This window comes from Bos javanicus, chromosome 16 (genome assembly GCF_032452875.1).
Source record: "Bos javanicus breed banteng chromosome 16, ARS-OSU_banteng_1.0, whole genome shotgun sequence".
Classification (NCBI taxonomy): Eukaryota; Metazoa; Chordata; class Mammalia; order Artiodactyla; family Bovidae; genus Bos; species Bos javanicus.
Window position 1 is genome coordinate 61,294,934 of NC_083883.1, and position 15,560 is coordinate 61,310,493.

The 15,560-nt window shown below is 40.5% G+C and overlaps 1 protein-coding gene across 4 annotated transcripts in view; it reads right to left on the minus strand.

Moving 5' to 3' along the window:
* ABL2 (ABL proto-oncogene 2, non-receptor tyrosine kinase) overlaps positions 1–11,911 on the minus strand; it is a 104,307-nt gene extending 92,396 nt beyond the window's left edge. For 2 of the 4 annotated variants that reach the window (XM_061383344.1, XM_061383342.1), the window contains exon 1: positions 11,375–11,909. In XM_061383344.1, coding sequence (XP_061239328.1) covers positions 11,375–11,531 — 157 coding nt within the window. In that variant the 5' untranslated portion in view covers positions 11,532–11,909. Of the gene's footprint in view, positions 1–11,374 lie in introns of all 4 variants that reach the window. The other 2 variants (XM_061383340.1, XM_061383338.1) reach the window with 2 other exon arrangements.
* Between the last annotated feature and the right edge of the window lie 3,649 nt (positions 11,912–15,560).

Consider the following 15,560-nt stretch of genomic DNA (forward strand, 5'->3'; position numbering starts at 1 on the left):
TAAATACGTGTGTATATACATTCACACAACAGAATATTTCAGCCATGAGAAAGAAGGAAACCTTGCCATTTGCAACAACTTGGATGAATTTTGAGGGCATTACACTAAGTGAAGTAAGTCCGAACAGAAAAAGGAAAATGTTGTATGATATCACTTATATGTGGAAATCTAAAAAAGCTGCACTCAGAGAAGCGAGAGAGAAAAGTGATGGTTAACAGGGCCTAAGAAGTAGGGGAATGAGGAGACACTGGTCAAAGGGTACAAACTTCCAGTTATACAAGTTTTGAAGATCTAATATACAGCAGCATGAAAGTGAAAGGGAAGTTGCTCAGTCGTGTCCGACTCTTAGCGACCCCATGGACTGTAGCCTACCAGGCTCCTCCCTCCATGAGATTCTCTAGGCAAGAGCACTGGAGTGGGTTGCCATTTTCCTTCTCCAGGGGATCTTCCCAACCCAGGGATCAAACCCGGGTCTCCTGCATTCCAGGCAGACGCTTTAACCTCTGAGCCACCAAGGACTAGTGATTATACCACCACCATACTATATATTTGAAAACTGCTAAGAGTAGATTTTACATGTTCTCACCACAAAAAAGAAATAGTAATTATGTGACTTGATGGAAGTGTTATTAGATAATACTATAATGGTAATCACATTACAATATATAAAAGTATCAAACAGCTGTATATGTACCTTAAACTTCCACAATATTATGTTAATTATATCCCAATAAGCTAGAGGAAAAAAAGAGGAAGAATTTTTAAAATAAAAAGATTTTATATGTTAAGAAAAAAGAATAAACATAAATATAAAAGGATAACCATGACCCCAGACTTGAGAAAGCAATAGCTTGGTAGAAAATTTAACAGAGCTAAAGCCATCCTGACACATGCCATGGCCAAGATGACTTTTCTCTTTGAAGACAGCTAAGAATCTCAAGAAATCGGTAATCTGAAATAATTAAATCAAAGAAATTACAAATCCATTAGAATTTTCCCAAACAACAGGATTAACTTCCCTTGTGGCTCAGCTGGTAAAGAATCAGCCTACAATGTGGGAGACCTGAGTCCGATCCCTGGGTTGGGAAGATCCCCCGGAGGAGTGAAAGACCACCCACTCCAGTATTCTGGCCTGGAGAATTCCATGGACTGTATAGTTCATGGGGTCACAAAGAGACACAACTGAGCGACTTTCACTTCACTTCAAAATAGAAAATTACAAATATAATGATAAAGACAGAATGAAAACTTTATGATATCCTAAGACTTGAAAGTGTAGTTAAGCTAAAAATAGGGTAGTAAAAGGGAAAACATACACTGGATAATGAAGCCAAATTCAAAGTAACTTTTATACCAATCAGTAACTGCAAAGAAAACTCAAAGCACCCTAAGTGAACAACAAAAAAAAAAAAACCCTCTCTACACCTGCTGAATGCATCAACTCATTTAAATTTATCGAGCATCAGCTTTGTGCCTGTCACTGCTCTGGTGGTGGGCAAGATCAAGTTCCTGCTCTCACAGAGCTTATTTAAAACAAGACTGTCCAACAGAAATGGGAGCCACAAACGTAAGCAAAAATATGTCATTTTACATATTATGGCAGCAAAGTTAAATTTTTTAATCATTAAATTTTAATAATCTATTTAATCTGGCATATAAAACACTATCATGTCAACAGGTAATGAACATAAAAATACTAATGTGATATTTTATATTCTTGTTTACGTACTGAGTTTTCAAAATGTAGTGTTATTTTAACACAGCTCTTCTCAATTAGGACAAAGAACATTTGCTGAACAGTCACATGTGGCTAGTAGCTGCCATCCTGGACACTGCCGACCTGGGAAGAGGGATGGGGCTGTTGCCCGCCCCCCCACCAAAACTTGTCATATTCTTTGACTATTTATAAACTGTCCGCATATATTTCTCTGATAAAAATAACTAAAAAGAGCTTTCTGGTCAGAACAAATAGCAGCTCCAACCATCTATTTTATGCAAAACTGGAAGCAACCTACCATCAATATGAAAACTGAATAAACTGTGGTATACAATGGAATACTGAACTATATTATTTCAACATGGATATATCTCAATCACACAGGATAAAAAATAAAGCTGCAAGATGATATGTCTGGCATAGCATTTATGTAAATCTTTCAAACATACAAAGTTACAAACTGGTGTTCACACACACATACACTCTATAGATAATTACAAGTGGAATAAAATCCAACTATGTGGAAGGGAAGGATAAACACCATCAGGGTAGTGTTAACCTCAGGATAAGGAGAGAAGAATGGGTTTGAGAAAGTCTGCAAAGCGTATTCAACTGTCTCTATAATTTTTTTTAATGTGACATAACTAACAATTGTTAAATCTGGGTGATGGGTACCTGGACATTCTACTATATGAACTTTTCTGTATGTTTGAAATACTTCCTTTTAAAAAAAAATGCTTTCTTCACATTTTATTTCTATTTCTGAATAGACCAGAGTTTATTGGTATCAGAAAGTTAACTTCTGATAAAAATACATATTTATCAAAGAAAATATTCTTTCCTCATACCTTCTTAAAAATTAAATCTCAGTTTCACAGAATTAAACATAGCATAAGAATCTGGTCTTAGAGTTAGCTAATGGATTATCAAAATTAAAAATACATATATTGATTCAGAAGCTAGACACAAGTCCCAAAGCAATCTGGAGAGAATCTGGAACTCCTCTGTAGTATCCATAGAACACATCTTTTTCACAGCTAAAAGGTTTACATGTACCAAAAATCAATGCTCAGAGGTCTCAACCACTGATGTAGCACTGTGACTATGAATTGTCAACATTAGGAATGTATTTACCAAACTTAATACCTTCCTCACTGCATACATATACAATAAATTACATGCTTTATTCTAGATGCTAGTCACAAATGACATTTCTTTCTGCAAAACATGGAGAAATAACAGTGTGAAATAACACCTATATATGCTTCAGATACATGTACTACATATAGGCTTCCCTGGTGACTCACTGGTAAAGTATCCAACTGCCAATGCCGGAGACACGGGTTCAATCCCTGAGTTGGGAAGATCCCCTGGAGAAGGAAATGGCAACCCACTCCAGTATTCTTGCCTGGGAAATCCCACAGACAGAAGAGTCTGGCACATTAAGTCCACGGGGTCACAAAGAGTCAGACACAACTAAGCGACTGAGCACACACACATACCTCTTTACAGATTTTTATACAATTAAAAATGCAAATTTCAAAATAAAAGAAAGCTACTATAACAAATACCTTCAAGTGTCAACCTTTCTTCCCCATAAGAAACAGATGGGTGATAAGAACTGTGCCGGGTTAGCACTGTTAGTTTTAGAAAATGTTTTCTTAGTAATTACTTGGAACCACAAGATGCTAAGTGGCACTCTTTAGTCCTAACTATTATTTTAATTTGCTGGAATTAGCATAGAGAAAGGAATGTGTTAACAAAATTATCTGTGTACATACTGTATATTAAGCCAGAACAGAACATTTTCTTTGACCTTGACCACATCAACTGAAAAGTTTCTAGACCCTCCCTTTCCTTGGAAAGCAAGTCAGGGAATATAAATTGCCTGGGCCTGCTGGTGAGCTTTGTGTTCTGCTGGATCAAAAGCCAATACTGGCAGAGTTCACTACAGAGGAGCCTGAAGTACCACCACCATAGACTCAGCACAGTTATACCATGAAGAAAAGAGACAGAAAAGGCTCGATATAGTTCTTTTTTTAACCAACCAAAATTATACTTGGCATGGTATTATATTTAATGGGTATATTAATCTGTACATTTGAGTGAAAGTTCAACTGAAAATAACTGAACTGAGAAATCACTATAATTAGTATAATAATCACAAATTTTATAGTTATGCCCTCAACCCAAAAATGCAGAGATTAATAACCAAGAGTTATTATACAAAACATGTACTTCTCCACACATAGACACACAAAACAAGGCTAGTTTTTCAACTGTTTCATCAGCGTCTTAATCAGTATCTAAAACAGCATCATTCTTTGAGACAGCAATTCTGCCTAAATTGTACCTAAAAATTCTCTTTGCAACATTAACACAGGCAATTACTATTAATTGAACATAGAAATACAGAAAATACTCTGGAATGTCACATTAATTTTTTCAAAAAGATTGTCATGTTACCTAAAAAGGAGAAACATCCTTATAAGTTGCATATTGCAATGATAAACAGATCACTTTAAGTGGCTATAAACACACCAATACAAAGAGAAAAGGAAAGGTATAATCTATCAACGGGGGTAGGGGTGTCAGTCTTTAAATAAGAAGTGTTAGTAATACTAAATCTAGAGGTTAAGCCAGTAGTTCAACATTATCATGAGATTTCAAACTGCACTGTGATTGCCTACTGCTCCCTGTGTTAGACCATGGTACCTAAGTCTCAATCCATAGTCACAGAGTCAATATACAGATCTAATGCTGGTCTCCTGTGTGCTCAGTCGCTCAGTCGTATCCAACTCTGCGACCCCATGGACTATAGCCTGCCAGACTCCTCTGTTCCTGGGATTTTCCAGGCAAGAATACTGGGATCGGCTGCCATTCTCTTCTCCAGGGGATCCTTCTGACCCAGGAATCAAATCCTTGTCTCCTGCACTGGCAGGTGGATTCTTTACCACTGAGCCACTTGGGAAGCCCAACCCTGGTCTCCCATGCTGAAAACCTCATCATTGGTCTCAAGAGAGATGGGGTAAAAAGAAAAAACTAGTAATCTTCCCATATACACACACATACAAATACATAAACACAAACCTCAAAAGGAAACTAGGCACCATCATACCATACCTGTAGAATCACAAACAGGTATCCCATCTTTGGCCTCTAATCTTTTTCAATTTGGACAGCAGGATTTTATGGAGTTTACGTGAAAAAAAAAAAAAACCAAAAACCCTGATATTAAGTACTTAGAACATGCTTGCCACACAGCAGCACTCAATAAGTGGCAATTACTTCTTCACGGCTTCTTCCAGGGACTAGGGCCCACTCTAGGTCTATCAGCAGAACCCTATGTCTCTTCCCTCCATTTTTCCTGACACAAAATTCTTTAAAAAGTGCATCTCTCAACTGAATTTCAACATATAAACTTTTAGAGATTTAAAAAAAAAAAAAGGTTGAGGCCAAAGCATCTTTTCCTGACACAAAAAGGTGGTGTAAGACCAGTGGACACTTGCATGTGGACACCAGACTTGAACAAAGGGAATTATAAACCAATTTTAAGTAGAAGAGTCAATACATTATGCCTTCTGACAACTGACAATCTTTGAATTACTTTTGATCCACCACTCCTCTTATTCTCACATTACCAACAGTTCCCAACGTGGGGCCCCAACCAGCAGCATCCAGCAACACCGAAAATTTGTTAGAAATGCAAAATCTCAAATCCCACCTTGGACCTAAATAAGAAACTCAGAGCAGGACCCAGCAATCTGGGTCTCCACACAAAAGTTTGAGAACAGCTCTATATAATTAGGTGAAGTATCAACAGTGAAACTTCAAATTTATCTATTGCAGAAGAAATCTGTTAAGATTCATGAGGTTAACATTAAGTAAGGAGACACAAAAAGGTCTTAAAGGATGTTAAATGAAGGACGTTACAAAATAAAAAGTCATTATATATTAACTGGCAAATAAATCTCGGAGAAGGCAATAGCACCCCACTCCAGTACTCCTGCCTGGAAAATCCCATGGACGGAGGAGCCTGGTAGGCTGCAGTCCATGGGGTCGCTACGAGTCGGATACGACTGAGCGACTTCACTTTCACTTTTCACTTTCATGCATTGGAGAAGGACATGGAAACCCACTCCAGTGTTCTTGCCTGGAGAATCCCAGGCACGGGGGAGCCTGGTGGGCTGCCATCTATGGGGTCACACAGAGTCGGACACGACTGAAGTGACTTAGCAGCAGCAGCAGCGAATAAATGTGCCAGCTTAAAATGAGGTCTCAACCTAAACTTTACATTTGCCTTGCCTTGTATTTCTGGTTCAACTTCTCTGAAGGAAGAAAAACACCAGTACAAAAGAACCATAAAACCAATCACCCTAAAAGGATAACATTTAACCTCAAGGAAGGCAGGCCTAAGGTGATTTCAGAGTCCCAAAATTCCCCTATCTTTTTGCTGCTTTCTTAAAGTCCCTTAATAATCAAGAGTAGCTTGAGAGAAAAATAGACTTAGAGAAAACAGATTTAAAATGTAAATACTAAGACAATGCTACATTTCAGAATGCTTTACGATAGCTTACAACATTTTCATATGAGACTCGTCATTTTCACAATCATTTTGAGGTAAATAACAGTGCCAACAACACTACTATTTATTACTTACGAGCCTTACAAAATTTTATTATTTAATTCAACTGTTGAGGTTGGCGTTATAACCATTTACTAATGTAAGACACGGCAACATCTGAATCCAACTCTACCTAATTTTAAAACTTACGTTCTTTAAATCTCTACACAATGGCAAGATGTGGAGACAAAGGCTTGAGTTTCAGCACATAACTTAAAGAGCTGTGTGCTGAAATACTTGAGAAGTCACTCAATTCTCTTTACTCTGCATCTATAAAATGGGAAGATTGGTATCTGTCCTCACCTATTTCAGAGTACAGTTGACCCCTGAACAACTTGGGGGTTGGAGTGCCTACCCTCCAAGAAGTTAAAATCCACTTATAACTTTACAGGTGGGTCCTCCACCTCGGGGGCTGGCATCTGTGGATTCAACCTATTACAATAAAACTACAGTACATATTTATTGAAAAAAAAATCTGCCTACATGTGGACTCTTGAAGTTCAAACCCGTGTAGTTCAAGGGTCAATTATAATTGAAAAAATCAAAATAAGATAAAGGACATAAAAGGTGTTCATAAGCTCTTTAAAAAACTACACAAATATAAATTATCATCATTACTGACATTGATAGTCAAGAATGCAGAGAGGAAAGAAAACAATGATTACACTATAGGGATAGGAAGGGGTAAAGATACTGGGTTTTCTTTTGTTTGGCTTTTATTTCCTTATTAAAGCAAGTTGAAGACCCTTAAGGAGAAACTTCAGATTTCAAAATTTACCTGTGACCTTACTGTCAATTGGGCTGTAATAAAAGAATCTGTGCCACAAATTATTGTTACTCTTCTAAAAATACACATACACAACTATATACTTGTGTCTTACACAGATATGGAGGTTAATAAAAATATAACAGCTGACTTACTTGTAAAAGTTTAGTTCTCGTAAGAATCAGTGACCACTACACTAGGTCACCATAATTAAAATTCCCTTGCAAACAGCCTTCCTGTTCTTTTCTACCGTATCATTTTCAACCTGTGGTGCCTACATCTTTCATTCTGCAATATTAAAACATGAACTACAGATCCTAAATAAGTAAATGAGACCACTTAAAATGATGAGCTTGATTTAAAAAGGGAAAAATTTTATTATTCAAAACTTCACAACTTAAGGTTTATTTTTAATAGCATTTACAGCAAATGAGTGAGAAGAAAGTAAAGTTGAAGTAAAATCACTCAATTGTTGTGAGGTATATCAGATATTAAAAAGAAAAAGTATTCAAGCCTAGATTACCAATCATGAAATGTCAGCTCACCGAAAAGGTTCAATAACAGAGTTCAGAAAAGTCACAGCATTCACCTCTTTCACACCAAAAACAGCCCAACTATTTTTATTCCTTCTACATTACATTCACAAAAAGCATTTTTGGCAAAGTAAGTTATTATAACAACTTACATTTTAATAAAAAATACTATTCTCATTTTCAATGAGAAAATACCAAAAAATCATGGACTCTGATAAAGCATTTCTATAACGTGCATAATTTCTGACTACATACAATATTTAATCTACATTTAAACCTACATGTAAACTCAGTCTGTCAGGCCTAGCTTTCATATATGAAATTATGTGCTAATACATCAATACTGAAATTCAAGACTGATTTGCACACTAGTTGCCAGGTTTTTTGTGTAAATGTCAAACAATAGGTCCACTAAGAAGCTTCTAAGTCTAACTCAATTTATTCATTCAAACCAGAATTTATCATGTGTTTCTAAGCACTGGTTCTCACCTAGGGGCAATGTAGCAGTGTCTGGAAACATTTCTGGTTGTTACAACAGGAGAGGGTGGGGATTACCAGAAAGAGGTGCTACTGGCATCTACTTAGCAGACGCCAAGAATGATGCTAAACGCGTTATAAAGCACAGGACAGCTCCCATAACAAAGGATTATCCACCTCAAAATGTCAATACTGCAGAAGTTGAGAAACTCTGAGTTATAGAAGTTTATAAATACCCATCTGTCTAAAAATAGTACTCACTTCTCCTTTGTTTAGGTATTATTTGCCAATTCTATTCTTTACAAACTAGTCTCTGGCAACAAACTTACCATGTTCCCATCTTTTCAATCAACTTGTAACTTCCAAACTTGTCAATAAAAGCAATTTCAAAATCTTTTTGTCTTTGATTCATCCTTATTTTTAATAAGAGGAGGAGGAGTAATGGCCACACCAAAACATATGCAGCCCTTACTACATGCCAAGCATATTCTAAGTGCCTTGCATACATTAACTCATTAATCTAGGTACTATTATTACCAGGTATTCTTATTATCCTCATTTTACAAATGAAGAATCCAAGGCACAAAAAGGTTAAATAACTTGCCCAGGGTTACAGATAATAAGCAGTCAAGTCAGGTTTCAAATCCAGACAGAATGGCTCCAGAGTTCATAACCTTAAGTATTCAGGGTCATCTCTCTCCCTTCATCCTCTACATCAGATCATAAAGTCCCTTAAGATACACAAAGGACAGGGACCTTGTTATGTTCACAGCAGTATCCCCAGAGTCCAGTACATAATAGGTGCTCAAAAAACTTGTTTGTTTGAATGAAGTATCTCTCAAACTCAACCCCACCTGTTTCCATTGCCTCCATTCAAGGCCAAGTCTCTGAGCACCTCATACTTAGGTTTCTTTACATATCCTATTTACTAACCAATCAAGTGAAAGGATATAAACTCCTCTGCCACATTTTCGATAACTCAGTCCATAACCCAACGTAATCAAAGTTTTCTTCCCACTGCTTCTCAATTAGAATCATAATATCTTAGAGTCAGAAGGTACCTTAGAGATCATCCAATCTAACATTTAACAAGAAACCCAAAGACAGTAAGTAGCTAAATCATCCAGCCAGGTGAAGCCAGGATCAGAACTTGATTCCTGCAATTTTTGTTCAAGGATTCACTCCTGCAAGATTTACTTCATTCATGACAAATGTCTGCTCATTATTTCATCAACAAAATAAGTTCATTTCAATTGTCCACACTTGTTTCTCCTGCACAGCCTGCCCTTTTTCTTGCTCCATAGATCCAAATCCTATCCACCCTTCAAAATCTCTTCCTATTCCCTTCTTCATGACCTCCTCCTCCTCAGAAAATCTTAGGTCTTGAATAGAGACTAAACGAAGAGGATCACCATTGCCCACCAGGCCAAGTTTAATACATACTAACACCTTCCACAACGCAGGGCTACTTGGATCACTTCTTCCCTGAAAACTATTTACCCATTCTTTCCTCCTGCAATGCAGGAAGTGATTTCAATAAAGACTAACTTATATGGCACCTTCATAAAATGTTCCTATCTCTGGAAGAGAGGCTCACTCGCATCTTTAATAGTAAGACATATAACACTCGAATGGCCCAAATCACCTCTCTTCCATTAAGAAACTCAGCTTGTTCACAAAGTCCAAACCCAGAACTCTGATACAACTCACCATCTCTTTCTCTGCATAAGACCATTTGTCTTAACTTCCTCCAAAACTCCATTTCTAAGGAACAGTTCACATTTCCTTCCTCTTCTTCCCTACACTATGCAGAAAAGAACACCCTCTTTTCTCTTTTATTATTTTCCTTATGCCTCTTCAAAGTCCAGTTTGCTGCTGCTCAGCCAACCTCAACTATCCAGTCCTTTATATAGAAGTCACATCTATTTCTTCAGTCTCCCTCAGATCTTAGGGTATCTCAACTCCATGAAGGTCAGTTTTCTTCCCTTCTTCCTTTAGACAAGTGGCCTCAAAAGGTGTGGGTGCAGCTAAGAGGAGTGCAAAAAAGTCCATTCCTCCCTGGACTGCAGGAAAGAATATATTAGAACTCTTGTTTATTTTTTCATCTCATCCTTTCTTAAATTCTGCTTCTGTGTACATTTGTAAGTTACACATTAGTACAGTGGGACAAGCATATAATATACATAAATTCTTGGAGTATTATATGATCAACAGATATTAAAAACTGGAGATGGAGACAACTTAAAAATACCTTTATATGAGGCCAAAGTAATAGGTTCCAGACCATAGAGAGGATATATGTTTGTATACATGTACACATGACTGGCAGAAAAACTCTTGTTCCTACCCAAAGTCCTAACTATGCCCACCCACGTCAAACCCCTGCCAGCCATCTCAGAATTGTGTCCTACACAAAAGCCCCACTAGGGGCTTCCCTAGTGGCTCAGAGGGTAAAGCATCTGCCTACAAATGTGGGAGACCCGGGTTCGATCCCTGGGTCGGGAAGATCCCCTGGAGAAGGAAATGGCAACCTACTCCAGTACTCTTGCCTGGAAAATCCCATGGACTGAGAAGCCTGGTATGCTACAGTCCATGGGGTCGCAAAGAATCGGACACGGCTGAGCCACTTCACTTTCACTTCAAAAAGAGCAGAACAGAGGATGGTTTAGCAAAACCCTTCAGTTCCACTTTGGGGAAAAAAGAAAAAAATTCAAATGCTGAGTTACTATTCTTACCTTTCCCATAGAAGTGTATTTCAGGGCACTGTTCACTATCCTAATACCGCTCATTGCCTGGCTTGTTCGTCTACTTCACAAACCACTACGTCCTGAGATTCAGTTCCTGTTTCCCAATCCCTCCAGGCACAATTCACGGTCCCTTCGATAACAACCTATTTATGCTAACACCTGGATTAAGCTCACACCTCCCTCAGTCTCCTCTCCCCTGAGGATACCATGCACCGTCCCCCCGAAGCCGCACAGTCGTGTCCAGTGTAGACGACAGTCCATCCAAGATCCCTAAGACCACTTCTCTTTCCTCCTCCGCCCCCGGGAGCTGCCAGCCAGGATGGAGACGGGAGGGGGGAGGGGTGTGACTCGCCTCCCGTGACTGGCCCAGATGGCAGCCGATTCCGCCCCCACTCTCGGGCACCCCTCCACCCGCTCGACCCCCTAGGGCTGCCTGTCTGCCTCCCACCCCGCCCCAACTCCACCTCCGGCCTCCCCCACGTCCTCACGCCGGCTCCCGGACACACTCACCATGCTGGGTGAAGATATTGAAGCCGGCCTCTGCGGTGCGCCCCACCAAGTCCCGCCTGCGACCGGAGGGCCTGGCTGCGCTGCTGCCCCGGATCCCGCGGGGTTGCGACTGCTGAAGCCCCGGAGCCTCCCCGACGCGGCCCACCTGCTGCCCCATCCCTGCGCTAGCTTACTCCCGCGCCCCCGACGACCCCTGGTCACATTCCTCCTCGGCTCTGGCCTCGGGGTTCCAGGCGCTGCTCCGGCCTCTCCTTCCCAACCCAGGCCCCGGCCCTGAGCGGTCCGGCAGCCTGCGGCTCCGCACCCGACTCCTCACAGCAGGCGCCGCGCTGCCTCCCGACGCCTCACAGGTTCTCCTTTTCCCTTCCCATCCCGCGGCTCCGCGCCCCCAATGCTGCCGCTGCTGCCGCCGCCGCCATCTTTAAACCACCGAGCACTGGGAGAGCGTGGGACAGAGCGTCTCCTGCCCGCAACCCGACCAGTCATCTCCGCTATACTCAGGGGGCGGGCTTCCCGGCGGCCCCGCCCCTCCCGCGCGCCCCCGCCCCTCCCGCGCGCCCCCGCCCCTCCCGCGCGCCCCCGCCTCCTCGCAGGGTGGGTCAACCCCCACCTCCACCCCCGGTACCCACCTCGTTGGCACGTCTACAGCTGCTTTAGGTCTTTCCGCCTTCTGTTCCTTCGCGGCAGCTCGGCCTCCCACGTCCGAATCCACTTAGCCGACCCCTCCCAAGTTCGGTTCAACGCGCTTACCGCCTTTTGGGGGGTCGGTCGGTTTAAAGGTTTCCCTGTCCCACCTCCACCTGTCAAATCAATCAGTTGCGCTGAGCGCCCAGGGCACACAGTTCTTTAGCCGACTCAGCTGGGACGGAAAAGCACAAGAAGTTTGGTGCTTGCCATCCAGGTGAGGCTATCTAAAATACCCTGGAGGATTCCTTTAAACACCCGTGTCAGCAGCAGACAGTCAAAATTAAATGATATAAAATTTACGTGAACATAATAAAGTACATTATTTCATGGTAATTTTTTGAAATTATTTCATGATGGGAAATTGCACCCACCTTGGTTGTCTGTACTCTACAATCTCATTGGGGAAGCAGTTATAACCCGATTCCTCCTATTATATTATCATGAAGTCCTCTTGAACTTCTTTACCATCTAACTACGTATGTGTTTCTGTTACTCTTACGTCGCTTGTCAGTAAAGCTAATCTTCACACCGGCATGCTTTATATACAGTGCACGTGGTCAGGTCTTCTTTTGATGACAGAAAAATAAAATTACCTTTGACTCTGTTTCTGAGTCAGAACTTACTTTTGCCTGTATTGTCCAAAGACAGTGACTCAGGCAGAAAAGAGAAATGTTTTTAAAGCGCAAGCACACAGACGTATATTTGTATATTCACTTATCTCCCCCTCACTGCACACTCTCACATCTTAATATTCAGTTTTTTACATTCTTAACCTGATAATTATTTTTAGCTATTCAATTAGCTTCCCTATGTCCTTTATTAAAAGTATCAGTTATTGGAGGTAACTTACTGAAAATTTGCTTGAAAGCACAGTATAGGAGCCATTGCAAAAACCAACAAAACAACCATTGGGAAGATAAGGTCCAGGAGAAAAGGTGGATGAGCTCTCCTTTGGAGAGATGAAAGATCTCAGGATGAAAGATGAACCATTAGTATTCACTACAATAAAAGCTCTATGAAATTATTCCATTGCCATCCAGGGTATCATCAGAAATAACTGAAATTGCCCACCAAATGGCAAAAGAAACACTGTGCTTTAGCACTGGATACAATATGAATTTTTCATTTGGATCAAAGTTTTCCTGTGTTTAAATACTTTTTTTCCTTTTAATTCCCAAAGTGTTTGCAAAAAAATAGAAATCACTGATAAGGGATAAAGGTGATCATAGAGCCAGAATTGGTTTTGCTGTTTGATTTTATTTTCTGAGAGAATGTCACTTGGAAACAGATCTGGGTTCTCTGCTAATTCTTTAACAGTATGCAATGGATGGGTATAGCATAGTGCAGTGGTTAAGGACAGGCACTTAAGCCAGACTGCTTAAGTTCAAAACTGAGCTCTGATTACATACATGTTCGCTATTTGTTCTTAGGCAAATATTTAACCTCTTTGTGCATCAGTTCCTCATCTGTGAGGTGATGGTGATAGCAATAGTACCTACCTTATAGGGCTGTTGTGACAATTAAATTGGCTAATGTAAAATAAGGCACTTAAAACAGTATTTGGTATATAAAAAGCACTATTAGCACCAAAAAAATGTAATTTTTTCAGAAGCTCATCAAATTTCCAGGCCTAATTTTTTCAAATGCAATATGCTTAGATCATGGAACAAATTCTACAGTATTTATTCAGGTGAGCCATGCACCACCACCACCTGACACCTTGCATTTAACTAAAAAGAAAAACACCAATCTACCAATAAAAACACATGGAATCATATCACTTTATTAGGCATCCCTACCTGGTCATCACCAGTACCTGCACATGCAAACTATTATATGTGAAATACTACTTTTGTTTAGCATATGAAGATTCCTCCACCATGGATTCTTAAGATCCTGCCTAGACTTAGGCAAGGGCTTCCCAGTGGTCAAGAATCTGCCTGTCAATGCAGGAGATGCATGAGATGTGGGTTCGATCCTTGGGTTGGGAAGATGCCGGTGGAGAAGTGGGCAACCCACTCCAGTATTCTTGCCTGGAGAATCCCATGGACAGAGGAGCCTAACGGGCCATAGTCCACGGGATTGCAAGAAGTCAGACACGATGGAGCACAAAACTAAGGCAAATATAAGATATATTTTTCAAAGTGAAATGGGAATTTTGAGAATGGGAGTGAAGGGCAATAGACCAGAGAGAAACTACTTACTTAGGTGTGGGACACTATTTCATCTCAATAAAATCAAGCCCAAGTGACTCACCTGAGAATTACACACTTGAAACCATTGAAACACTTAAAACAATCCCAAGTAGTACTAGCTCAAGCTGAATTGAGGGCAGCTGTGAACTCCAGGCAGGCGCAAAAGCCAGATGAAGACCAGGCAGGTATAGAAACCAGATGAAAAAAAAAAGGTAGAGTGCATGGTGCACAGTAGCATAGGGACAGCCTCACCTGAGCAATGGCCAGGGGATGGCATGAAAAATCAAACCCATCGTCATCAATGAGGCACAACGAAGACAAAGATACTCATCATCTTTACCTTCCCTGTAATAGAAGTAATACCACAATTTTCAGAAGCAAGGAACAGGTAAGCGGTGCTTCACTGATCCCTGTCTTGACTCATCTGGATTTCCAGGGTATTGCCAGTCTTACATTATCTCCCATATTAGTCCATATTTCTTTCTCTACATTTGTATGGATATCCAGGTCACCTTTCTGCTGGATTCTCCTGCTACTAGCCTTTTCTTTTGAGATTCCTCACCTTTAGCACCAAACAATTCACTAAAACAAAAATACCTCTTCCTGTCATTGCTTTGACTGTGCTTCCCCTCCCCTTCATAATGTACAAGGTCTAAAACTTTCACCTGATGTTTTAAAATTATTTCCCAGTATATCCTGGATTATAATTGCCTAATGTTCATCAACTCCTGTTGCTCAAACTCTCACCCCTTCTATGGTAGGCATGTATATTTTATTCAATAAGCCTACTTTAGGATTTCTTCCTTTTTAGCTCTGATTTTTGCAATGCTCAGGGTTTCCCTAATAGCTCAGTTGGTAAAGAATCTGCCTGCCACGCAGGATACCCTAGTTCGATCTCTGGGTTGGGAAGATCCCCTGGACAAGGGATAGGCTACTCATCTTGGGTTTCCTTTGTGGCTCAGCTGGTAAAGAATCTACGTGCAATGCAGGAGACCTGGTTCCAATCCCTGGGTTGAGAAGATCCCCTGGAGAAGAGAAAGGCTCTCCACTCCAGTATTCTGGCCGACATTCCCCATGGAATGTAAAGTCCATGGGGTTACAAACAGATGGACATGACTGAGTGACTTTCACTTCACTTTTGCAATACTCAGATTCTCCCCAATACGGTACTGAAGTGACTCCCTTTACAGTATTCAGGACTTGAATTTACAATCTACAAAATCTACTCAGATCTTGCCTCCTTCTTAGGAAAATCTCAGACTTATCCATAGACACACAATAGTTCCCCTGTACTCTACTCAGCC